The 24,345-nt window shown below is 38.7% G+C and overlaps 1 protein-coding gene across 6 annotated transcripts; it reads right to left on the bottom strand.

The window, feature by feature from the left end:
- Nucleotides 1-955: 955 nt before the first annotated feature.
- Nucleotides 956-23,969, bottom strand: LOC133272860 (cytochrome P450 27C1). Of its 6 annotated transcripts, none has more exons than XM_061460597.1 (10): nucleotides 22,490-23,969; nucleotides 17,628-17,818; nucleotides 15,845-16,044; nucleotides 14,170-14,379; nucleotides 12,315-12,478; nucleotides 7,638-7,804; nucleotides 6,782-6,860; nucleotides 5,585-5,788; nucleotides 3,135-3,258; nucleotides 956-1,350 (listed from the first exon to the last, which is right to left on the bottom strand). In XM_061460597.1, the coding sequence occupies exons 1-9, from the start codon at nucleotides 22,826-22,828 to the stop codon at nucleotides 3,142-3,144; spliced, it is 1,671 nt and encodes a 556-aa protein (XP_061316581.1). In that variant the 5' UTR covers nucleotides 22,829-23,969; the 3' UTR covers nucleotides 956-1,350; nucleotides 3,135-3,141. The 6 variants fall into 6 exon arrangements, with proteins under 6 accessions (XP_061316581.1, XP_061316494.1, XP_061316927.1 ...); XM_061460510.1 differs by having other exon boundaries at nucleotides 956-1,423; nucleotides 3,146-3,258; nucleotides 22,490-23,968; XM_061460943.1 differs by having other exon boundaries at nucleotides 956-1,423; nucleotides 3,146-3,258; nucleotides 17,628-17,745; nucleotides 22,490-22,602.
- Between the last annotated feature and the right edge of the window lie 376 nt (nucleotides 23,970-24,345).

The following is a 24,345-nucleotide window of genomic DNA, read 5'->3' as shown; positions in this document are numbered from 1 at the left end:
TCTAGGCTAAGTACATGAATATTTTTGAGGATACATTTAGTCTCATGCAGACATCCATGTTTCCAATACCTGGTATCTAATCTGACTGGAAGGAGTGTAATCAAGTCAGCACAATTCTGTGTCCAAAGAAACAAGTTCTCCTAAGCCCACGGTTACACAGCTTCCAGAAGTGACAGGTCTTGATCTACAAGCCTGTGGTCTGCTTAAAGCACAGGGAGGTAGACTAAAAACAAATGTCAGTGCTTTCTCTACTCACAGCAACTTTATTAACTTGATAATCTTAGTAGTTGCGTTACCTGTTCAAACCAAACTCCACCTTTCTTGAACATGTAACACTGTACATAGCACTTAAGATGCAGGCTCAGCTACTCTTTCCTCATCTCTAGCAAAGATACTTTATCTCGTACATTCTAGGCTTTGTTTTTCATTACTCTAACACTTGCAGTTTCCAGTCATCTGTGATTAACTTAGGTCTTTCTCTACACATTTCATTTTCAGCTGGTGAGCTCCTCAAATAAATGATTTTTATTCCCTACATACATGTCTTTTGTTGTTAAATGCCATCCCATCTCTATTATATTCTGGGTTCTGTTGGTTTTGGTGTGTTTTGGGTTGTACTTCATGCCTTCACTCTTTATATCATTAGTAGTCTTCTATGTATTAATTATCACTAATCAAAACATTACATTAGAGTCAGCCCTAGGGTATTTCTTGGGTAATTCTGCCACTAACTTTCCTCCAGACTGACAATACTTCTAATATAGTATTACCTCTCTATCAGCCAGGTCACCACACATGTTAAATTCTTGTGTGAATCGCGGTCTTTTCTAGCTGAACTAGCATTTCTCATGTATCAGCGAATCTTCCATTTCTATCCAACAAGTCAAAAACTTCAAAATGCTAAAGAAAAATGCAATTATAAATAGCAATTGAAATAAGAACCAGGACTTGTAAATTCCGTATAAATATTTTATTATGTATAAAAGACAACTTACATGGGTAGATACTCTATTAAAAAAAATCACAAGCTTTCTGTTTTCATTAAAAGACTCAAATGCTTTAAAGAGCATTTTAGAATACCTCTTCCCTCTCCTACAGTCATTAATAAGGGACTGATACCAAGTAGCAAATGTACCACAACATAGCAATGGGTGGTGTTTCTAACGATGCTGACAATGCAGAAGAGGTCACCATACAGAATCCAAATTTGGATTCAAGGCCTGGGCTCCTTGGTCCCCCAGTCAACAAAACCAGGCGGAGTTATGGAGTCAAATAGTCAATTTGCAGACTTTTAAACAGACCTTTGCAACATGTCTCCTTTGGGATGTCAGCTGGCTCTGGCAAATACAACTCCATTCTATTTAAGATGGAGACAATTGGAAATAACAGCAGGAGAGAAAAACAAAAGGAATAAAGTGAAGACCTGGAAAACAGCATCAAAAGGGAAGCTTGTTAAAGGAAAAAACTGTTCACAGATCTCCTGTTTTTCTTACAGGACATGTATTTACTCAATATAGGATTAACATTTTAAAGTCATCATGTAAGCAGTTACCTTCTCACAGATCAGATCAATTTTGTTTAGTGGTATTATTTTATATATGAGATCCATACAAATTTTTTTTGTTTTTGTTTTGTCAAGACCTTGAAAAGGCACAACAAAAAGTAACCAAAATACTACAATGATGGGACTGTAGTAGTTATCTAAGTTGAATTTCATGTACACCATTAAAAATACCATGTGTTATTTAACTTGTAACCTGTCTTTGACTTCTTCGAGCTAGATGAGCAAAGAAAAATGTGGCCATGTTAAAAACTGAGTTGCATAACTTTTTTTAACTCTTCATATGGTTGAGAAGTTTATGGGTATCAGTATGTAAACTACCTCACGAACAGCAGTCAGAGCCTGATGCGTAAAGAGTTAACTATACATAATTACAGTTAATTTATTAGGTTATGTAGGTTTGAATGATGTTCAAGGCATAACATGGTCCTAAGGTATCAGGTTTCTCCCAGAAATGATGAAGTTAGGTTAGTGCAGTGACACTAAAGTTATCTAAAGACTGAAGTATCATGCAAGAGAGACTTTTCTGTTAGTTGTCACAGGAAAAACAAAATAAAAAAAAACAAACCAACAACAAAACCTTTCAGGTATTTACTCTTCGTAAAGAAGACATTAAGACAGCAGATAGTAAGAAGAAAAAATCTCCAAATACTTTAGTAGTCACATTTTCATCCTACTGAAGGGAACTGTGCACCTGCCTATGGGTTCAGCATGGCACAATGGGAAGTTTCCAGTTCTTACTGTTGAAGAATTTTAACTGAATTATTAAAATGTAGCAACAACTTAATTATTTACATTTAGTTTTGGAACAATATTAACTAGAATGGTGAAAGTGGCTTGTGCTGATCCACTTAGCATATGCTTTGGTGATGAGAATAATGTCTGGATTCATAACTCTACAATGTGACACTTAAGCTTTTATTTTAAAGATTTTTTTTTCTTAATTATATAGAAACATTCATGGGGATTATGTTTGGATAAATTTTCAATGGTTCTGTATTTTGAGCCTAACCAGAAACTGACATGAATTTTATTTTTTCTGTCTTTACTTTTCATATTACTGTATTAACTTTTTAATACACACGAGGTAAATGTTTCTACAGACAAGAGAGAAATGATCTCAGAATTTCAATGTTAGGTGGAAACCTTTAAAAAACATGGGAGGACAAGAAACAAGGAAACACAAGCTCAACTAATTTTCACAAATTATATACTAAAACGCATGCTCGCAAATAGACTCACCGAGTAACTGACTTTCATGACAAAGCAGTGTAACAAAAGCACTGAATGATAGGACTGAATTTTGGTTGGGTTTTTTCTCAATGCATATGTTGCTGTTACTAGGAATCTTTCCAGGTAAGGGCAGATACCCAGTGCAAGAAGTAATTTTTTCACTATGTTTTCATATGTGTAATTATTACAGAAGAGGTAATTTCTCTTATGTACTGCTAGTACTAAGGCAGAACATAATCCTTGACCATTTTGCCAATACAAACCATAGAACAAGTATAATTAAACATCCATAAGATGCAAGTCTGTTCCCATAAAAATCATACAAGTATTTCCAAAACACTGGAGTCTCACTTTCTGTCAGAAAATCTCACATTGATGGAGTTTCCAGGAGTCAAAAGTCCATGAGTTTTGGCATGAACTGGTTCAGTTTTGGGAGAAATTTTGATCTCAAAATTCTGAAGCAACTGTGAAAATAAACAGGACAAATATTACAAAAGCTGCAGAATTACGAAGATTAGACTTTGGAGAAGAGAACGTAACAGACTGTCATAAACAATATTTCTGTTGCCAATTCTGTGGAGTCTTAAGTGCTATGATTCCCACACAGAAAAAAATGGTTGTTAGAAAGTGAAGATTACGGTTAAAAATCTTCCTCCTTTGACTGAGGAAGGACTGAGCCAGTCCTTTCTGAAGAATTTCCACAAAACCAGATTAAACAGTCTGAGCTATCAAAGAAACTGAGATCTCTTCAAACCTCGTGAGCAGCAACTGTCCAGGGCACCAAATAAAACAATCATAGTTCAGGAAGTCAAATACTAGAGCCTCTCCTGAACAGAACCACTATAATTCAATCATCCAGGCTCTCCATACATTAAAATTCTATTTCCATACACTTAACAAAACTGAGAATCAATTGCAAATCAGAGAAATAATGGGCTAAAAGAAACTTCAAGAGATCTTTCTCACTCATCCTGAGGCTGAGCATAGAATAACTGCTATCTATTTTTAAACCTTCAAGAAGGAGATACCATAACATCCTCAACTTTTCCCAACTCTCACTTTGTCCTGTACACTAAGCAATCTTCTCTTATCCTTCTAGTAAGCATGATGAGCAATGTGTTATTTTCATATATATAACTATCTTTTAGTGTTATGTCTTTGATGAAATTTTCATCCCATTCTTCTCTTTTTCAAGCCCCTCATCTTTCTTATTCTCTCAGTCTTCCCCCCGTTTGACTATGCTGTCCTTAAAATGCAGCACACAATTTGTTGTGTATCATTATCTAGCCAAGGATTTGTCAGACTGTTAAGACTGAGTAATTTAACTCCTCTTTCTGATATACAACATGCTTGCTAATACTGTTAATATACCCAAGAATTACACTGCTTCGTCAGAATTAGCATAATTATCGCTGACAGATTTTTTACTATTTCCCTCAAGTCTGTTTCTGTGGTACTAATTACCCAGTCAGCAACTTGTAGTTAATGCAACTGATTTCTTCTACAGGCAGTAACTTGCAACTTTTCTTAGTGAACAATTTTGTGTTGATTCTGGAACATTTCTCCATTTTTTCATAATTCTGTATTCACCTCCTTTGATTTTAACTTCATTTATGTCAGCTTGGTATCCTATGCAAACACTAAAAGCATTCTCTAATCCATCATTTCCACTGTTAATGAAAATACCAACCTAAATCAAAAGCAGGACAGTCTTACAGAATTTTAATAAAATGCTTTCCCAGTGGAACAGCTGCTGCCTCCAGCTATTTCTTTTTTCTAATTAGTTGTGCATGCATTTTATAGGTACTTCCATCTGGAACAAATTTTATTAATTTAATTATGAGAACAATGTATAAGACATGGAAAATACTTCCTGAAGTACCTCGATGCTTGTAAATACGTTCTGTGCTATTTTATTCCAGCTTCTTTCCAGGAAACAAAAGCAGGCTCACTATTACTTCCTTGATACTCCTTTTGAAAAAGAAGCAAGTATGTTTGTTTTATCCAGCCCCCTGAGAGCTATCTCACTGTGAGTTCCAAAAGACAGACACTTAATTGTTCAGAGATTGCCCTAGGAGTTTACTTAAGGAAATTCTAAGGTAAATTCAATCAAGCTTTGCTTTGAATACATACAATGGTCTAAATATTTCTATAGATAAGTAACTATAAATAGTTTCCAAATTTTTGCACAACCTGAGCTCAGTATTTGCATTAAATGGTGTCTTCTAAATGACAAAAAATGCAGCAGCTGTTGCGAAGCTTTCTTTATGATATGAAGCAATGGAAAACTATATATATATGTAAATACTAACTACTTATATAACTATAAATTATGTATATCCAAAGCAATAATAAGGTTAGAAGAAAGAACAAGAAAGGACAGAAGACCACAGAACATAGAAAATTCTACTATTTGTCATTACGCTGTGGTCATTACAGGATATAAAAACTACTTCATGTAAATTCTTCATAACTAAAATACTGAAACTGAGCAGATGATAATTGTAGTATACATTAAGAAAGACTTCAAATTTGCTTACAAAAACTTTCTATACTGAATCTATATATTTCCTTAAAAATCTTACCTTTATATGTACTATAAGGATTTATAATTCTGCAATGTAGTTTAACTAGCATGTCACATTTCAAGCATCCTTTGCAGGATAAGTATATTAAACAATACCCAAAAACAAAGTTTTTGAGCACTGTAAGATATCCAGAAATGGTATACATAGAAAAGAATCATACCAATATATTTTTCTTCTTGTAATGCTGTCACATAGTTCTAACCTGAATCAATGCAAGATGAATTTCCAACTCTGCAATTCTTTTTCCTATGCAACTTCGAATGCCATAACCAAAGGGGATGGAACCAAAGTTGTCTACTCTGTCAAAGTTATCTTTCCTCAGCCAGCGCTCAGGTCGGAACTCATCTGCCATTGTGAAATTTTCTTCACTGTATGAAGTAGCATAATGACAGAGTGCCAGCTGCGTCTGAGGAAATAAATCATATTTATACTTAGCTAACTCCAATATATATAACAAAATACAAAATTATTTGTAATTAATGCCATTCCTGCAATATGAGGTGATAAATATTAAGTATTTTTGAGTAATTCTAGAAGAAAAAACAGATACCTGGAATATCAGATCACATTCTCACCTGGTTGAATGAAATAAGCTTCAAATTGTTTAAAATGTTGCTGGATACATTAGAGAAGATGCAGTAGGGAACGAGATGGGAACAAAAGTCACAAGTACTGGGAATTGTCTCAGTATGAGAGGAAGAGAAAAGATACAAGACAATGGAAAAGTAAAAAAAAAATAGATGATGAGAAGGAAAAAACACCACACCACCTCAGGAAAAAGAACAGCAATAACTGATGTGATGATGTTTCCAAATTAATTGGGGGGGGGGGGGGGGGGGTGTGTTTAGAAGGATCTGTGTGGAATAATATTTAAATAACTGTATTAAGAATTAAGAATCCTAACTGATTTAAAGCTACATTGCTCTAACAGGAATGCTGCCACTTAAAATAGAGCCATACCGTTCTACCATGATCTCTGTGCAATCTTTGCTGGATTTAAACTGTGACAATAGTATAAGGAAAAGATTCATAATTTTAAAAGGAAATTAAACTCTTTCTGCAAGGGGAATTAAAAGGCAAAGAATTAGAAAACTGCAAGAATAATGAAATTAATGCTTTTTAAATGAAATTGTAACATCGCACAGAGAAGTTAATAGACTACACCCTTAGGAATATTAAAAACAAGTCATGAGGACAAACCTAAAAAAAACAGCATCAACAAAGTCAATTATAAAATCCGGTTTTGCCATATAAATGGTTATTATTAAAATATTTTCCTCTTAATGCTCTAACTTGGTGAAATCATTTGAAATCAATTAAGTGGATATATATTGTAAAATCACATTTCATACACAAAAAATAAACTGTGTTCTCTGGAGAGGACTGCAATAGAACCTACCCCTTTAGGTATCAAGTATCCTCCAACTATCAAGTCTTTTTGGGTCACTCTTCCATTTCCTGGCAATACTGGATATAACCTAGAGATAAATATTTATGAGAAATAATATCTAAATACAACTTTAAAAGTTTAGATTCCAATGTGCATTTGCAAATATGCATTATGAATGCAATATACATTCACAGCAAAAAGGTTTTTCAAAAGTACAGAACACCTTGGAGATTCAAAAGCCTTGAATCATCTCTGAGAATGTGATTAATACCTGAGAAAATTTATTACTAATAACTGGAGGTTGAGCTGTTTGGCCTGTATATTTATTTTCTTTACACATGTACAAAAAATGCAATCAACTTGTCAAGCTGGAGATGTTTTAGCACTACTGGGAGGTGAAAAAGCCTTATTGATGCCTTCCCTAAGGTCCTCTTACTGCCCTAACCTCACTATGAACGTTTGGTATAAACATTAAAAAAGTAAGTCACAAGCCTTCAATTTAAATCAAGAAGCTTAAAATCACTGTAGTGGCACCGCAAAGTACCAGTGTGGGGCAGGAGGTTGTTGCAGTCCATCAGAGACTAATACTTTAAAAGGCAAAAACCTAGCTTTCAATTACTTACCTTAACAGACATGTCTTACATATGTCATACTACTTCTGTCACACTAAAAGCATTAAACATTATACAACTGAACATATTTCATTGCTTAGGCATCCTTGGACACAATACTTATACAATAAATAAAAGCAGAAGCAGCAAACAGCAAGTAACAGAAACCAACTACAAATGGACTCAAAATCCACTACAGCTACATGGAATTAATTTTTTTAATTAATGGTTATAGTTGTCGGCTACCTACTTACCTCAAGGTTTCTTTCAGCACAGCTCTAATCAAAGGCAATTTTGGGATATCATGAGCAACAGGAACTTGGTCTTTCCCCACTTTATGGACTATTTCCTCATAAACACATTGTTGAACCTTGGGGTGCTTCGCCAACATGTATGTTGCCCAGGACAAAGTAAAAGAAGTCTAAGGAAGAAAGCACATAACCACCATCATCAAGTTCAAAAAGACTAGTTTAAGAATAACTTCAAGCCAAGAAAAACAACCAGTTTTCAACTATGTGTTTCATAAATTTACGGTTATAAAACAGACTGGCAATGATTCATATCTGGACTCAATGAGATGTTGTCAGATATCACCAGCACTCCTTCATCTTTTTTCCAGCCAAAAATCGCCCACATACCAAAACAATCCATGCTGATATTTTTCTAGTGATATATAAAAAGCAACAGAAAAAACAAATGCAATCAAAACTACATGAACACTCTAAACAAAAATGGATTAAGTTAACTGTTAGTTTTCAATATGTGTTTCACCTTTCTTTCCAACAAAATTGTTTCACAGGAAGCAAGACAATACACAGGAATCAAGAGAATACTACTCAGAATATTACCAAACCCTTTTAAGCATATGGTGGTCTCCTATTAGCCTCCACACAACAGATTTGATATTATCACTAAGATTATACCTTATCCTTTGGTAAGCAGTGCTATATCACAACTAGCACTTTCTACCTCACAAAAATTCTCATTTGACTGAAATTCAGCATCCTATTGACAGCTTTCTTAAGGAAGCTTGAAGAAGAGCTTATATATTCAAAGTGGCCCCAAAGATGTTAAAATACACTCCCCTCCTAACTAATGATGCGAATAATTAGCAAGGCTCCAGAAGAGAGGTACTGTGTGAAAAATAAGTTTAAAATATTTTTACAAAGGAAGAAATGGGACACAAGGCAGAAGACAGTTCAACTCTGAGCACAAGATAATTTAAAGGAGCCCATCATCTAATCCTCTTTCACCTCAGCTGGAAAGGTGGCACTTCAATGCACACTTGTGGTTTAGGACACATTCTGAGATCATGCACTCCATCTGTACTAACATGGAAATAAGTACAGTGATACAATATTTACCATTATTTTAACCACGAGTCCCCTCTGTTTAAGCTACATGGATTTCTCAGGCTATCCCATTCAAATACTAGACAGACTCTGGACACTTTGCTTCTACTGCCACTTGCACCCAGACATTAAGGTCAAGCAAATAGCCTTACTTGATGCTGTTTCCCTCACAACTATCACTGAAGACAGAAAATTTACCATGAAAATGTATTTTCAGTGTTCCTGAGTAGTTATGGCAAAGTGACAATGCAATCATTCTGTTCCTTACCTATACTGTTCTTAGTAACTTCATAAAACCATAGAGTGGTTTGGGTTGGAAGGGGCCTTAAGGATCATCCAGTTCCAACCCCCCTGCAATGGGTAGGGACACCTTCCACTAGACCAGGTTGCTCGAAGACCCCTCCACCCTGGCTTTGAACACTGCCAGGGATGGGGCATCCATAAATTCTCTGGGCAACCTGTTCCAGTGCCTCACCACTCTCACAGTGAAGAATTTCTTCCTAATATCTAATGTAAATCTACCCTCCTTCAGTTTAAAGTCAGTTCCCCATGTCCTATTACTACATGATGCTGGGAAAAGCCCCTCTCCAGCTTTCCTGTAGGCCCCCTTTAAGTACTGAAAGGCTGCTGTAAGGTCTCCCTGGAGCCTACTCTTCTCCAGGCTGAAGAAGCCCAATTCTCTCAGCCTATCTTCATAAGAGAGGTGTCTCAGCCCTCATCTTTGTAGCCTTCCTCTGGACTTGCTCCAACAGATCCATATCCTTCTTATGTTGGGGGCCCAGAACTGGATGCAGTACTCCAGTTAGGATCTCATGAGAGTGAAGCAGAGGTGCAGAATCACCTCCCTTGGCCTGCTGGTCATGCTCCTTTGATGCATCCCAGGATACAACTGGCTTTCTGGGCTGCAAGTGCTCTTTGCCAGATTATGTTGAGCTTCTAATCAACCAGCATCTCAGGGCTGTTTATAATCCAGTCTCCGCCCAGCCTGTATTTGTGTTTGGGATTGCCCCAACCCAGGTGGCAGGACCTTGTATTTGGCCTTGTTGAACTTTAGGAGGTTTGCACCAGCCCACCTCTCAAGCCTCTCAAGATCTCTCTGGATGGCACCCCTTCCCTTCACTGAGTTGACAGCACCACACAGCTTAGTGTCATCAGCAAACTTGCTGAGGGCACACTCAAACCCAATGTTGATATTGCTGACAAAGATGTTGAACCGACCCCTGAGAAACACCACTCAACACTGGTCTCCACTTGGACATCAAGCTGCTGACCATAACTCTTTTGAGTGCAGCCATCAAGCCAATTCCTTATCCATTGAGTGGTCCATCCATCAAATCCATGCCTCTCCAATTTAAAAACAAGGATGCTGTGCAGGACAGTTTTAAATGCTCTGCACAAGTCCAGACAGATGATGTCAGTTGCTCTTCCCTTATCCACCAATGCTGTAACCCCATCATAAAAGGCCACCAAATTTGTCAGACACTATTTGCAAAGCCATGCTGGCTGTCACCTCCTCATTTTCCATGTGCCTTATCACAGTTTCCAGGAGGATCTGCTCCATGCTTTTGCAGCATTTCAGACAGAAAAACTGTAACTTCTACCACATTTTTTTTGAAATATTTTTAAGTGTATTTTTTCAACTTGTATAATGAAGAGAGACAAAAAGTTTCCTATGTAGAAAGTGAAACAGCTTTATTTTCAGCTTCTCACTCATTGGTACAACAAAGCATCAGGCTATAAACAATGTATGGATAAAAACACCAACTTCCTGAAATGCCCTATTTTGGGCTTATATCTAAGAAAAATTTAGAATCCAAATTCATCATGTCTTGTCTTCAAACAAATGCTAGAAGTATCATTCTCAGAACCTTTCTTTTTTTCTTCTTGCAATATTGAGTGTCCCTTGCTAAAATGCAACCCTGTTTTATTCCTCTCAGACCTCAGAGGAGCTGGCAATTGTGCCAGCTGTATACAGAACTCTGATAAAAACACTGTTTCTTCCCAGGTTCCCAGCTCCTTCATAACCTCTTAAAAATTAGCACTGTTCCAGGGACAGCCAAAAGGCTCTGTAGCTAAAACCTGCCTTACAATTTTGTTGAAAGCTTTTATAAACCTCTTTCAGTTTCCATGATAAAATGAGAACTGAAGTGACAGCGGTAGGGGAAAAGATTCCCTCAGTTTCAGTCTTGCATTTGAAAATGAGGAAATCAGAAGTACCATTCTCTCACAAAAAAAAAAAAATTCTGCTGGCTGAGAAAGCTGAGTCAAATGAAAGGGAAAGTTGTTGGCATGAACTTGAACCTTTTCCTCTTAGTTTAATGAAAACTCTGTCACACACTAAGAATGGAAGATTAATGTATGAAATATTAGAAAATGAATGGGATGAATAACTGTGCTTTACTTGAGAACCAAACATCAAAAAGCTCTCCAAACTCATAAGCCCTTTGGGATATTTAACCAATGAAACAATCTTCAGCACATAAATAAGTTTTACATATGCTCCTTATGTTGGAATTCAAAAGTACTACTTTTTTTTTTTTTTAATAAATTTTCTTAAATCAAAAAAAAATCTGATTTCAGTTATCCAGAGAGGGTTTTTACTTTAAGGCTACTTTACTTTTTAACTAGTTTTAAACTTTTCTACTGTAAGACTATTAAACAGTCCTACATAGCACTTTATCAAATTCGTATACTTTAAAAATTTGTTCAGTTACAATCATTTACAATATTCACTGATATTCTGAATAACTCTGTATACTTTGTGTATACAACAGAATAACTCATTTTTATCCTTTCTCATTCTTCTGATTGTCATGCTGCAGTCAATACCAAGCTACACTGATGACAGGAATGAGAGGAAGGGAACATACATACATGACTTTAATATTTCTTCAAATACTCTAGATGACAAATCAGAAGAATGAGGAAAGATGGCCACATAAAATGCTTCACTAGGTGTTAACATATTCCATACGCTAGCCTCATTAGTACTGAGCCCCGTTACCACAGCTCTTTGCCTCAGACTGACTGTATGTTGCCAACACAAGCATGGGTAAACTTATGCCTTATCCACATTAGTGCTTGTGTAACACCCACCTCCTAATAAACCTCAATAGAACCCAGGAGCCAATCCATAATATGTGCCTCAGTTGATTTATTAGCCACACAAGAAAATCCTTCACCAAATTTTACCTACGAGTTTACTGATCAATTTTTTTCACACTAACTCTCAGCAGCCTTTTTTATTGTGGTCTACCTAAAGAAGCACAAATACCAACCCAGTATTCAAACTAGTACAAGAAAATGTATGAAATTTAAGGCCAGTGTAAAAACAAATGTTATTTTATCTGTTTAAGAAACTGCAGAACCCAAAGTGATGGGTTCCTAGCTAGAACAGAACACCAGTTTCATTCCAGCAGAGAGATTACAAAGTGATGTATTTTCTACCACTTTAAAAATGTCATGACTTAAATGTGTCAGAATTTATGTCCTTATAAATAACATAACCCCCCTGAAGACTGCTGCAAATGGTACGGATTTGAAAACAACTGTGCACAAGAAAAATGGTAACAAGCTTACTGTGTCCACTCCTGCCAGAAGCATTTCAGTCATATTGGCATAGATCTCTTCCAAAGTAAGTTCCTTACTCACTAGGAGGTATGTAAGTAGCCCACCATTCACTTCTTCTCCTCGATCCAGCTGAGACTGAATAGCCTTCAATTTGTTGTCAACATGGATCTGACCTTTGGTATTAAAAAAAAAATAATAATTAAGCTTCCGTTTTTATTTTTCTGCTGGTTTCAGACAGTAATGACATTTCTCCCTTATGCTACACTACCTATAAAAATAAAATAAATGAATCTGTTTTCTCAAGGAAAAGATAACAGAGTAGTGGTGGAGGTCACTGGGTACTTATAAGGAAAGACTGAGCTGACAGGAACCTAAGTAGCTCACAGCATGAGAATGCTGAGTGCAAAGAAAGGACACAGGAGACTATAGTTTCTGACAGGGAATGAAGGAAGCTGAAGGTCAAGTCTTTCTGCCCACCTGGCTTGTTTTCTGATGACCCTGCTAGAAGTGGTGAACTCTGCAGAGCATGCTGTAACTCGGCACACAGAAGCTGCTACAAGATGTTAGCTGCAACCAGAAGGTCAAAGCCACAGAACTACACTGAAGATGAGGAGCATTAAGTAGTAACAAAAACTGAAAAACATCAGTGAATGACACTTTGAACAAGTTCACCCACAATCCCATTTATACTTCAATGATTACAAATAGCATCTTCAGTGAAACAAGGGCTTTAAAAACAGGGAAAACCCTCAGAAACTTAATGCCTCACAGAATGAACTTACAAAATAAGAAACTAGAATTAATATGTTCCTTTGTGAAGCCTACACAAATACACACATATCACATAGTGATTTTCACCATTTGATTCCTTTCTCAGAAAGGGATTCAACAAAGAAACAGCATCACAAGTTTCAAATGGAACAAATTCCTCAAGAACAGTTTTTCAGCCACTGTTAGGACAAAGCTGAAGTCTCCTGTTATTTTTAACCCGTAAGAGGGAACAAGAGTACGTTATTGTGGGAAATAATGTAGAAGTGGCAGTGTAAAAATGTACACAGTTCACAGAAAACACACTTAAATCTCTAATGCCTACTACATGTACAGAGCAATACATATTAAAAAATAAGCATACTAGGTGTACTAAAGGTTAAGAAACTAAAGAATCTGACCTCAGGAAGGTGTACACAGACCTAACTAGACAAATAGTGCTAATAAAATAAGATTAAAAATACATGCAGCTTTCTAACATTAGAGAAAGAGGGTCCAAAATATTAAAAAGAAAAAAAAATATTGCAAAGACAAGTTCTTCTTCTTACATGAAAGCTGATTCATAAAGTAGCCTGGAATGCTTTATTTACCAAAAAAAATACTGTAGTATAGCGGTATACTTCTATGCCAACTTATATGCTTGTACAGTAGACATATAATCTTCACAAAGAGTGTAATTAACTGCTAAAGTCTAATTTTTTTATCTTTCTAGTTAATTTTAGTAGTGATTATTTGTCAGAGTAGCTGACTGAAAACTTGCTGAAGTCAACAAAACTACCTTCATTAAAATCTGAGTGGCTTAAGATAAAGTCTTGGCAAAGAACTCAAACCTGGAGTAAGGCCTGGGTGATGGAACAGATGAAGACAAGCAAAGAAACAGCAGTATAAAATAGGGAATATTTAAAGTGTACCAGTAAATTTTCTTTTCAATAGAGTATGGTTTTTAAGTGGTTCCTCTGGCCAGTCTGTGTTTAATGTGAAACTGACTTTTGCCACGATGTATTCCTAGAATTTTAGAAAAGAAATGCAGCAAGTCCTGTCCAAACACACAAAACCTGCAGAAATACAGCCAAACTTTTCTACTACTAAATCTTACTAAATTTGAAGAGTCCATCCCAGGATCTGCAGAACTCCCTCCAGGGTTTTGGAATAAGTGGACGAAGCCATTTGGGAATAGCACCTGCATACATAGTGGTCTTAAACATACTAAACATCAACTCCAGAGCCTCAATATATTCAACCGTCTGCGGCGGGACGTGGTTTTCCAGGCAGCCCAACCGGCATTCATACAGAATAGTTGCCACACCTGTACACATGAAATCAAAGAATTTGCTATACACATGCATAGATACATTTTAGTAGTTTAAGGAATTAAAATGCTAACATAATTGAACTACCTTCCAAAAATATTTAGTTATTATTACTGCAGTTGAGAGCAAATAAAATGAAATTTAGAACAGTAAAAAGTCCCAGCTAAACAGAGTACAATAGATAATGATGGTTTACTTTGCTCTTCCCCTCCATCAAACTCTCCATAAATTCTCAAGTGTATATACATGTAGCTATTTTAAGAAAATTTCCATTTTCCCTGTTCTTTGCTTTGTATTTCTTCTTTAGAGACAAAAATAATTTTAAAATCTGGCTATTTTCAACCCACTCTTCTTTCTCTAATTTTTCTCCCTGGGAAGATTATTTTTCTGTGCCTTTTATTTCTCTTGTGCCTCTTTCAGCAACTGCTAGCTCTTATGCATTCTTCTGCTCTTTACACAGTCCTTTCAAAAAAATCTTACACATTGGTTCCCTGAACATTTGACAGCGTAAGTTAATTAAAACCACAATTCATATAGGAAATATGTGTGTGCCAGGCACAAGTTATAAATGAAAAGCTAAAGGAATGCAAAGGAATGAATGCAAATTCAACCCATCAGTTAAAGTGAATCTGTAAGCTCAAGAGTTTAAAATTCCATAATGTTGGTAAATCTTAGTTTAATGCCATTTTTAGAGATTATTAATGCAGAACAGACTCAGTTTAGTTTACCAAAGGCAGACACCAATTTGATACACCATCTTCATAGATGAGCAATTTGGAAGTTCTTACAAAGCCCAAATGATTCAGCTGCCCGTCAGCACAGTACCTATGTTTTTAAAAGGCGCTACGTGTAACGAGATCAGGTTCTATGCAGTCAGTTAAAGGAATGCATGAAAGAGAATAACCATTAAGATTTCTGTAAGAACACAGGAAATGCCATAATAGCTCAGGCTGGAGTTCCATTTAGCATTCCCTCACTAATGGTAGCTAGTGGCAGATGACTTTAAAGCAAGCATAACAACCCTACACTTGGCATGTGTAACATTCGAAAGCAGTATCTTTTCCCACATTAAGCTATAAAAAGAATTTAGATCCATCACACAGTGATTCTCCACCTGGAATTTGGCTAGTATGTTGTTAAAATAACATGTCTTCAAAGTCTCACAATTAGAAAGTTAGCACCCTTATTCTTGCAAAATTAATACAGAAATACAGAGTACCGAAACTGCTCAGGACCTTGATTGCACATTTTACCTATATGCCAGCATTTCCACATGAATTAACCCTTTCTACAAGGTATCATCTCTTCGGAGTCTACAAAGGAATTCTACTGATAACTGCTGTACTAAGTAGGAAGACATCTGAAAGCAGAATATCAAGCTTCCCTTTTCAGATTAATCACAAAGGGGCACTAGTCATTTGCCAAAAATGCCTAAAAAAATGTTATACAGACTGGGCTTACCTTCCATTGAATACTTGAAGAAAAGGTTGTTAACGTCGGTCACTGTTTGCCCATCGTCCTCCTGACTTCTGAGGGTGTGGATTCTCTTAATTAAGTCTGTGATTACCTCATTGACTCCCTTAGAGTAAACAGCCACATCTTTGGGTTTCAGAATTTTCTGCCTCAGTACACTTCTCATTTTTAGCCATTGTTCCCCCTCCCTAGAAGAGATTATTAATAATATCTATACACAATTTTCCTTAACAATCATCAGCTGCATAAGAGCTTCTCAATGAAACCATTTACGATTTTTCATGTCAAATGAAAGCAAGTGGTGAAAATTATTATCACGTGTACTTGGTATTATGCTGCTATAGTTTTATGATGTATTTATTGTATATCCTCATTAAATTTCAGTGTTGCTACATGTATGTACAGGTGCAAGTCAGTCTCTGGTTTCAGTGACAGTATTTTGACTTTGACAAGTGCCTCTGTATCAGTATTTTAGTAGCAGCTAACACAAGAAATTAGCAAAATTTGCTTACTAAAATTACTTAAACATTTGAATTATTAAAATATTTAAAATGTTTCAAACAAACCAAAAAATTGTTTCTACCTAGAACTGGTGTTTAATTATCAAAGACAGGTAACACATTCAGATTTGGTAAATGAAGGATCTGATCTAGTACCATTCTGATACATCACTTTCAGGTACCCTAATTCTAAACCTACAAAGTAATAGGATAGCAGACCCAGCTATAAGGAAACAATTTACAGCTAGATTCTCCTTTAGCTGAGCTATGTATCAAAATCTTTGTGCTGAAGACTAAAAACCTGAATTTCAGCCTCTGCATGCTTTGTATAAGCACAGTATTTGGGAACAGTGCTTCCAGTGATACCTTTCCATTCCTTATTAAGACAGGCACTTGCCTTTTATGCATTTATTTTAAATTGCCACGTATTCCCCCCCTCCTTTTTTTTTTCCTTCACCTGGAGCAATGCTGCTGCAAGGTACTTACTGACCAGCAAAATAATCTCTTTAGCAGACATTTTCTGACTCTCTTGATTTAAGATCTCATCTAACAAAACATAAAGAACTATTAGTTTGACTCTGAACTGCACTGAAGATTTGAGTCTGCAGTGCAACACGTAATGACTTTTCCTACAAGTAAAGAAACAGACTGTACATGGCTCTGGAAATTAGTTTCCCTCTAAACAAACTTCCTAAATAAGTGGGGATGAGGAGTAGTTTGCAGTGGCAACTAACCACACCCACATGCACTGCCAATTTATGTAAGCTTTACAGACAGAAAAGTTCTAGAATCAGCCATGTTCAAAAATATCTGCATGGGGATGTGAATTTACCATGCAGTGACTCCTCTGCATTGATTTACTGAGGGGGTAGTTCAAAGAACAATAAAGTTAAACCAACCTGAGCCAACAAGTCCACAGAGCACACTGACAACTGGATGCAACAGTCTAGAAGCAGTAAAACCGCATTTGCACAGTGCTGTTCCAAAGTTAATAAGCCCTGTTCTGCAGTACTGCTACAAGTGAGTCAGCTCAGACAGCTCTAGTTGATACGCATTCCTCAAGAATGCTTTTGTGCAAGGTAGCTTACTCCACAAACTACCCATCATTACCATCCCTTTCAAAATTTACAGCAGAACAGACAATTCACTATCAATTCTTACCCTCTTCCCACACAGAAAAGCCTGAATTCCCAGATGACCTGTAGAGTCCTTCAGAAAATCACTAAACTTTAACAAGAAAACAAAGAAAATGAAGGAGTAGCAACACTTACGCAGAAATAAGTCCAGTGGCTCTCCCTCGCAAGTCTCTGTACTCCTGCCAGGATTCCATGTTAGCTCTTTGTGGTGCTCTACCTTCTGCTCGGAGGACTTGAGCAACCATATCTCGATCTGCAATGGATACAACAAACTGGGGACCAAAGTGAGACTTGAAGATCTTTCCATACTCCTGAGTGTGTTTTTGCTACAATATCACCAACAGAGAAACAGAAGTAAAGTATTACTAAGGAAAAATATCACAAAAGGAAACTGACAATTTGTCATACAGTGAATCAATCTATGACTTCTAGAACTTGATCACCAGGCTTTCAGTCAATGCATGGTTTGGAATGTCAGCAGAAAGCATCTAAGCATTAATGTGGAATATTCACAAGGAGAACAGAGAGGTCACACCTCTGACTGAAAAGACCCAAAGCTGTAAGGCACCAAGTGTGAGTGAAACCAAATACCAAGAAGATGAAAGGACTTGGGGCACCTAAAAACATGTCCCTTCAGATCAAACAGGTTAGAAAGAATGTCTGAGAAAATGAAAAATGTGGAGGCAAATAGGTGAAACGAACAGTAGAATACAAAAATGTAATAATTTACTTTTAACATCCTTTGTAAATACTTAGTGTACCAATTTGTTCTTTACAAATAACTACTTACAAGTTTCTCACACCTAACTAAGGACTATGACAGCACAGCAGCCTAGTGAAGAACTGCATTTTGGAACACTGTCATCAGCAATTTTCTTAGAAAGACATATGTTAATTCTGCAAAAGGAAGAAGAAGTTAAGGTCTTATTCCAACAGTGAGGTTTATTTAGTGGCTGATCTACAAGTTGCATAATTCAAGCTGGAGGCAAGAAACAGGCAATTAAGGCTTAGAAAACATTATGTATTAAAAAAAAAAAAGTTTTCCAGTAAAATTTGTACTATAACTGTACCGTTAAATCTTACCATTTCAAATAAATTTCATTCTGATATGGGTAATGAAATGAAACACCCAACTCCCAGGAGTTCACTTGGAGTAGAGGTACATAAATAGGCAAAACCCCCAAAACTTAAAAGGAGTTGCTAAAGAGCTATTCTCAGGAATTTGAATTTAAGAAAGCTTTAAATTTTAACACCTTTAGTTCAGCTTAAAGTAGCAAAACAAGGTAAACCAACCAAAGCTTAACTTTGACACATTACCTTGCAGAGTAACACTGATTATAAATCAAATGTTGCATCAGATTGTAAATAAATGTAAATAAATGGTGTATAAATCACTAGTGAAAGTTTACTGTTGACCCTTGATTAACTTACAAGAAATATTTTTTTAATCAGTCTTGGTTACAGAGATGAATTTTTTAATTGCCAACAATAAGTTTAAGATACATTAATCACTCTTCAGCATATGGTACCAAGTGTTTATATAAAATGTGTATAAGCATTATATATATATTTTCTCCCCATTTTCCAAATAAAGCAAGAGTTGTGCAATTGTGGTCTCTGCCAGTCTCCTCTTTACTACTTTTGGAGCACAATGGCCAATTTCAGTTAAATTTAACAGAGAGTTAAAGGTCTCCTACAACTATATTCTTACCATTTTCAAAAATCAGCACCTGGATTCAAATGAGACACACATATTAGTCACCCTGATAAGGGAAATGCTACAATAGGAACTCAACTGTTATCATTTCTGCTTGATTGGCTGCTAACCAAACACCACATGCAGACAAGTATGCCAATAGGTGAACAAGCACATCCAAAACCCAAAGTATCTTCAGAGAAACTGAAACTGAACCTGAGGACAAATGAGAGCATGTCTTTAGAGGAAACAACGAGTTGGGAGATGAGTGCTGCAAGGAAGAGGCAGTAGAATGAGGGGAATACGGGTCACCAGACACAAAAAACCAGGTTCAACAAATTTTGCTATTTAGAGAGTAGCTTGGTTTTTCCACTAACAGTGAGGTTTACATGTGAGGATGAACTTTAACAGAAAACGTATCAAGGGTGAAGCCATACAATCAAATAAATGCAATACTAATTTTAAAACAGAAAAAGGCAAGGACAAGATATTTGGGCATCTCTTGCTTTTAAAACAGAATGATATTCAGTGCATCAATTTCATGTTTAAAAAAAACGACAGGAATTTTTCATATTTTCTATCACAACATAGGCTTTCTTCCCCTTGTTCCAAAACTTAAAAATATTACACTTTAATGTCTCACATACCACTCTCACCCCAGGCATTTTTGCACATCATAAATTCAAACTGCCAGCATCCAAACCTTCCCCCCTCACCTTTCTTTATACTTGCATAGCACTGATGATACAAAGGGATATAACCCCATCAAATTAAAAATACTTTCCCTTTGTCATAATTGCTGTAGGCATTACTGCTCTGGCCAGGAGTAACTGGAATCATGTTACTGAGAACAGAACCTCCTTTGTGAAAAAGGGCTCAGCTTCTCCACCCGTTCTGCATATAGCATACAAATATTTGTGCACACCAAAGGACATCATTTAAGTAGCTGTGCAGGTTACCAGAAGGGTTCAGATTAATTCATTCCTGATGTTCACTGTATTGTTAAGTTTAACAGACTGTTATTAATCCGGATAATGCCTATTTGCATCCAGCATGTATGCAAACAGTGCACTCATGACTTGTAAAGTGAGTTTTGAGATTCAAAACAATAAAAATCAGTATCAAACTCCTCCTTACCCTTCCTCCTGACTTCCTTTCTATGAATAATATTCATGAAAGAAGAAAATACTCATACGAGCTAGTGGTAGTGAAAAGCATATACTATGTAGTTTGTCTTACTTTTACTAGTTTGAATTATTTTCACTGTTCTGACAGTGAAAGAAATTGAATGCAAGAGTAGTTGGGGGAGCTTGGTATGCTTGTTTTTCAGTTATGGCTGATGAGTCCCTCTTAAATTCTGGATACCACCACTGAGGTAGAGAGAAAAAGAAACATAAACTAACAGAAAGCTTTAACTATCATGAATTTTCATCTGCATGTCCCTGGATTAGTAAGCAATTAAGTTGAGCAATTCATCACTGGCAATCTTGTTTAGCTTTCATCAAACACAGCATGCACTGAGGAGCTTAACGCTTGTTTTTATACATCTAAATAGTAAATGCAACAGACAGGCAGAACCAAGCAACCTTTTTTTTTTTTTCCCTGCCTCTTTCTGGTGTTTTTAGGTCCTTTGTAAATCCTAACTTTTGAGTTTTGATCCTCAAAGCATTTAAAGTCCTGTCCTGTTCCCTTTGGTTTCCCTTTTCTGTTTTTACTTCCCACTCTTTTTTATTTCAGTGATTTTTCAGGCAGTGTACCTCTTGGGGTTCCCGCAACCTGAGAAAGGTCGCTAAGAAAAGCAAAATAACAAATGCCACGTTTGAGGTATTCCGAAGAGATCTGTACTGCCAGTGGAAAGCTTTATGGATCCACAACTGCAAAAGGATGAGAAACACTGCTTTCCTCTCTCAAACACACGCGCTCACTTCAGAATTGCTTGGATTACATGGGGAAAGGGCCCCAGGAGATGCACTGTGACTGTTTAGGAATGAAACCCACGTGTTCGGCCAAGCAACCAAAAAATTATCTTTTGTTATAGTCAGCCTTGCAGTGAGACAGTTACCCATCCCAGCATCCAGCAAATGCTGTACGGAGGAAGGATACTGGTCAGCAGCTCCTGCTGCCCCAGGCACGGATAGCCGTGCTTCTCCCTTCGCCGGCTGCGGCTGAGGTAGACAGTACACGCCGTGGCCCGTGCACCACCACAGAGGCGGCAGTGCCCAAACCACCGAGGTCAGTTCTCAACCCCCACCCCCGTTCACATTTACTTCACCGTCTCCGCACCCCGCCCGGCCTTCTCCAGAGCGACCCATGCTCCAGGTGACAGGAGCTGCCCGCCGCCCTCCCCTCACCCCGCCATCGGGCCCCTCTTCCCGCCCTCCCTTCCCCATCACCGCGAGCCAATGGGGCTGCCGGGGGAAGGGGCGCGCGGGCAGCCACCGCCGTGAGTCCACCCCCGTCCACCCCCCCCCCTCCGCGCACACACGGGGGGAGGTTTCAAACCGCCCGCCCGCCTCCCGCAGCGGGGAGTGGGGAGGCAGCCGTGGGCCGGGCAGCGCTGACAGCGGCGCGGCCAGGCGCAAATGCCGCCCCCTTCGGGGACCTATATATATGAAGTGTATTTATGTAAGGGGAGGCCGGGGCAGAAGCGAGGGCTGAAGAAACAAAATGGTCTCTTGCTCCCAGAGCAGAAGGACTGAGCTGAAGGAAGGAACGCGGCGGGAATCCCCCGCACGCATCCCGGGCGGCGGCGCCTCAGCACGCCTGAGGCGGTCCCGGGTGGAAACGGCCCGGCACTGCCTCACCTTCGGGGCGGGTGCTGCCGTCCGAGGAAAGCCCATGTTTCCCAGCTCTGCCCGCACAATAAGCCCTCTGCAAGTCTGTGCAACCACCCAGTTCAAAAAGATGGGTTGACTTTTTTCCCCCTTTTTAGTCTTAAGACACCTTCTAAGAGTCCAAAATAGGCATAAAGATCAAAAGGGAGAGCTCAGGCGCCCCGCGCACAGGGGACGTGGGTCCCGAGAACGGCGTGCCGACACGGCTCACACAGAACGAGCTCACAGGCTCCTCACCGAAACAAAACCGCTAAACCCTACCAGTGCTACGGGAGAGGGAGATTGAATGGGGGGATCCTCTGGATCGCGGCTCCTGGCTAACAGCGGGAACGCGGCGCTGAATAGCCGCGGTGCTGCTACGCGGTGCTGCTAACCCGGTGTCTAACCAACGTTTTGTGAGGAAAGAAGAGGAAAAGTTTAAGTAATCGCGGGGTGAATAAAACATTAAAAAGCCGAGTAAGCTGTACCTGGATTTCATGGATGCGGCCGAAGCCGTCCTTCCAGAAGAACTCGTAAAGATTGTAGAGGGTGTTGGGTCCGGGCATTTCGTGCAGGCTCTTCACCCTGCCAAGCCGGCGCGGGGCGGGCTCCAGCATTTCCCCTGCGCGCCCCGAGCTCCCCACCGTCGCCTCGCCTTTGTTCTCTGCCGCCGCTGGGGAGTTATTCTGCACCTCCAGGGACTGGCTGCTGGAAAGTTTGGGCAGCTGGTGAAACCTACTGGCAAAAAGCGCACGGTAGAAGGAAGTTCCCTCGGATTCAAGCGTCTGCTTGCATTTCATGGCCAAAACTCTCGTGAAGAAAGACATGTCTTTTAATTTCAGCAAGGTCCACTTTGCTCCTGCAGCTGCTTTTTATTTGGTTGCTTCTTCTTCGCTGCCCGCGTTAACTTGTACAAGGAGCACTCCTCCAAACTCTTACTGCATGGGCATCAGTTTACAAAGACCATTATTTAACGCTCCCTCCCCTAGGGCTGGAAAAGGGGGGTGGGTCTGGGATGAGACTTGAATAGAACTAACCTATTATTTCGTATAATTCAAATCAGATAAATTTACCCATTAAGCACACAGCCGAAGTTGAGGTTTCCCCTCTTTCCCCCATTGGTTTGGCAAAAAGCCCACATAAGGATTTATCTTCTCTTTCTCCTTCAGTAAAAAGGTGAGTTTAGAGCTATTTTTTCAGTGGCATTAATTCATTTCCGTATGCTGGAAGATCCTGTATTTCCTGTGAGGAGTTCTGTTAGTACCATTCATCATCCTGTAACATACACAGAAAACATTTCAGCATTGACACACAAGTAGCAGTGTTTTTAACAGTTTCTGTAAATAACAAGATCCAGAGATGTTATATTCATTGCAGGATGATTTAACTTTTGGACAGGATATACTCCATAAGCAGCTTGCATCAACTTTTGTAGAAAATAACCAGTGCCCTGTAGGTGCATAGAGTTGCACCCCAGTTTTGCTCCAGTTCAGCTGTGTAGATGTATTGTTCAACATCTCTGTTGGTGACATGGACAGTGGGATTGAGCACACCCTCAGCAAGTTTGCCGATGACACCAAGCTGCGTGGTTCGGTTGATACGCTGGAGGGAAGGAATGCCATCCAGAGGGACCTTGACACGCTTGTGAGGTGGGCTGATGCCAACCTTATGAAGTTTAACCATGACAAGTGCAAGGTCCTACACCTGAGTCAGAGCAATTCCAGGCACAGCTACAGGTTGGGCAAAGATGAGATTCAGAGCAGCCCTGTGGAGAAGGACTTGGGGGTGCTGGTCGATGAGAAAATGAACATGAGCCAGCTTCAGTGTGCGCTTGCAGCCCAGAAAGCCAACCATATCCTGGGCTGCATCAAAAGGAGCGTGATCAGCAGGTTGAAAGAGGTGATCCTGCCCCTCTACTCTGCTCTTGTGAGACCTCACCTGGAGTATTGTGTGCAGTTCTGCTGTCCTCAACATAAAAAGGACATGGAACTGTTGGAACAAGTCCAGAGAAGGGCCACGAGGGTGATCAGGGGACTGGAGCACCTCCCATATGAAGACAGGCTGAGAAAGCTGGAGCTGTTCAGCCTGGAGAAGAGAAGGCTGCGAGGAGACCTCATAGCAGCCTTCCAGTATCTGAAGGGGGCCTACAAGGATGCTGAGGAGGGACTCTTCATTAGGGACTCTAGTGATAGGACAAGGGGTAACGAGTTCAAACTTAAACAGGGGAAGTTTAGACTGGATATAAGGAGGAAGTTTTTTACTGTAAGATGGTGAGGCACTAGAGTAGGTTGCCCAGGGAGGTTGTGAATGCCCCATCCCTGGTGGTGTTCAAGGCCAGGTTGGA

Source organism: Pezoporus flaviventris, unplaced genomic scaffold (genome assembly GCF_033815535.1).
Source record: "Pezoporus flaviventris isolate CSIRO_AGI_PZ_B2104156 unplaced genomic scaffold, CSIRO_AGI_Pfla_v1 ptg000001l, whole genome shotgun sequence".
Classification (NCBI taxonomy): Eukaryota; Metazoa; Chordata; class Aves; order Psittaciformes; family Psittacidae; genus Pezoporus; species Pezoporus flaviventris.
The sequence above is the reverse complement of the archived record's forward strand: the minus strand, read 5'-3'. Positions and strand labels throughout refer to the sequence as shown.

What these genes read in the sequence shown, in the direction of transcription:
- LOC133272860 (XM_061460510.1), bottom strand. Translation starts at nt 22,828, where the DNA reads ATGTCTTTCTTCACGAGAGTTTTGGCCATGAAATGCAAGCAGACGCTT. An exon ending in GCCACTGGACTTATTTCTGC is followed by an intron (nt 16,045 to 17,627) that starts GTAAGTGTTGCT and finishes AATCTCTTCTAG; the next exon opens with GGAGGGGGAACAATGGCTAA. An exon ending in TTCTGGCAGGAGTGGACACA is followed by an intron (nt 7,805 to 12,314) that starts GTAAGCTTGTTA and finishes TTTCTTCCTTAG; the next exon opens with ACTTCTTTTACTTTGTCCTG.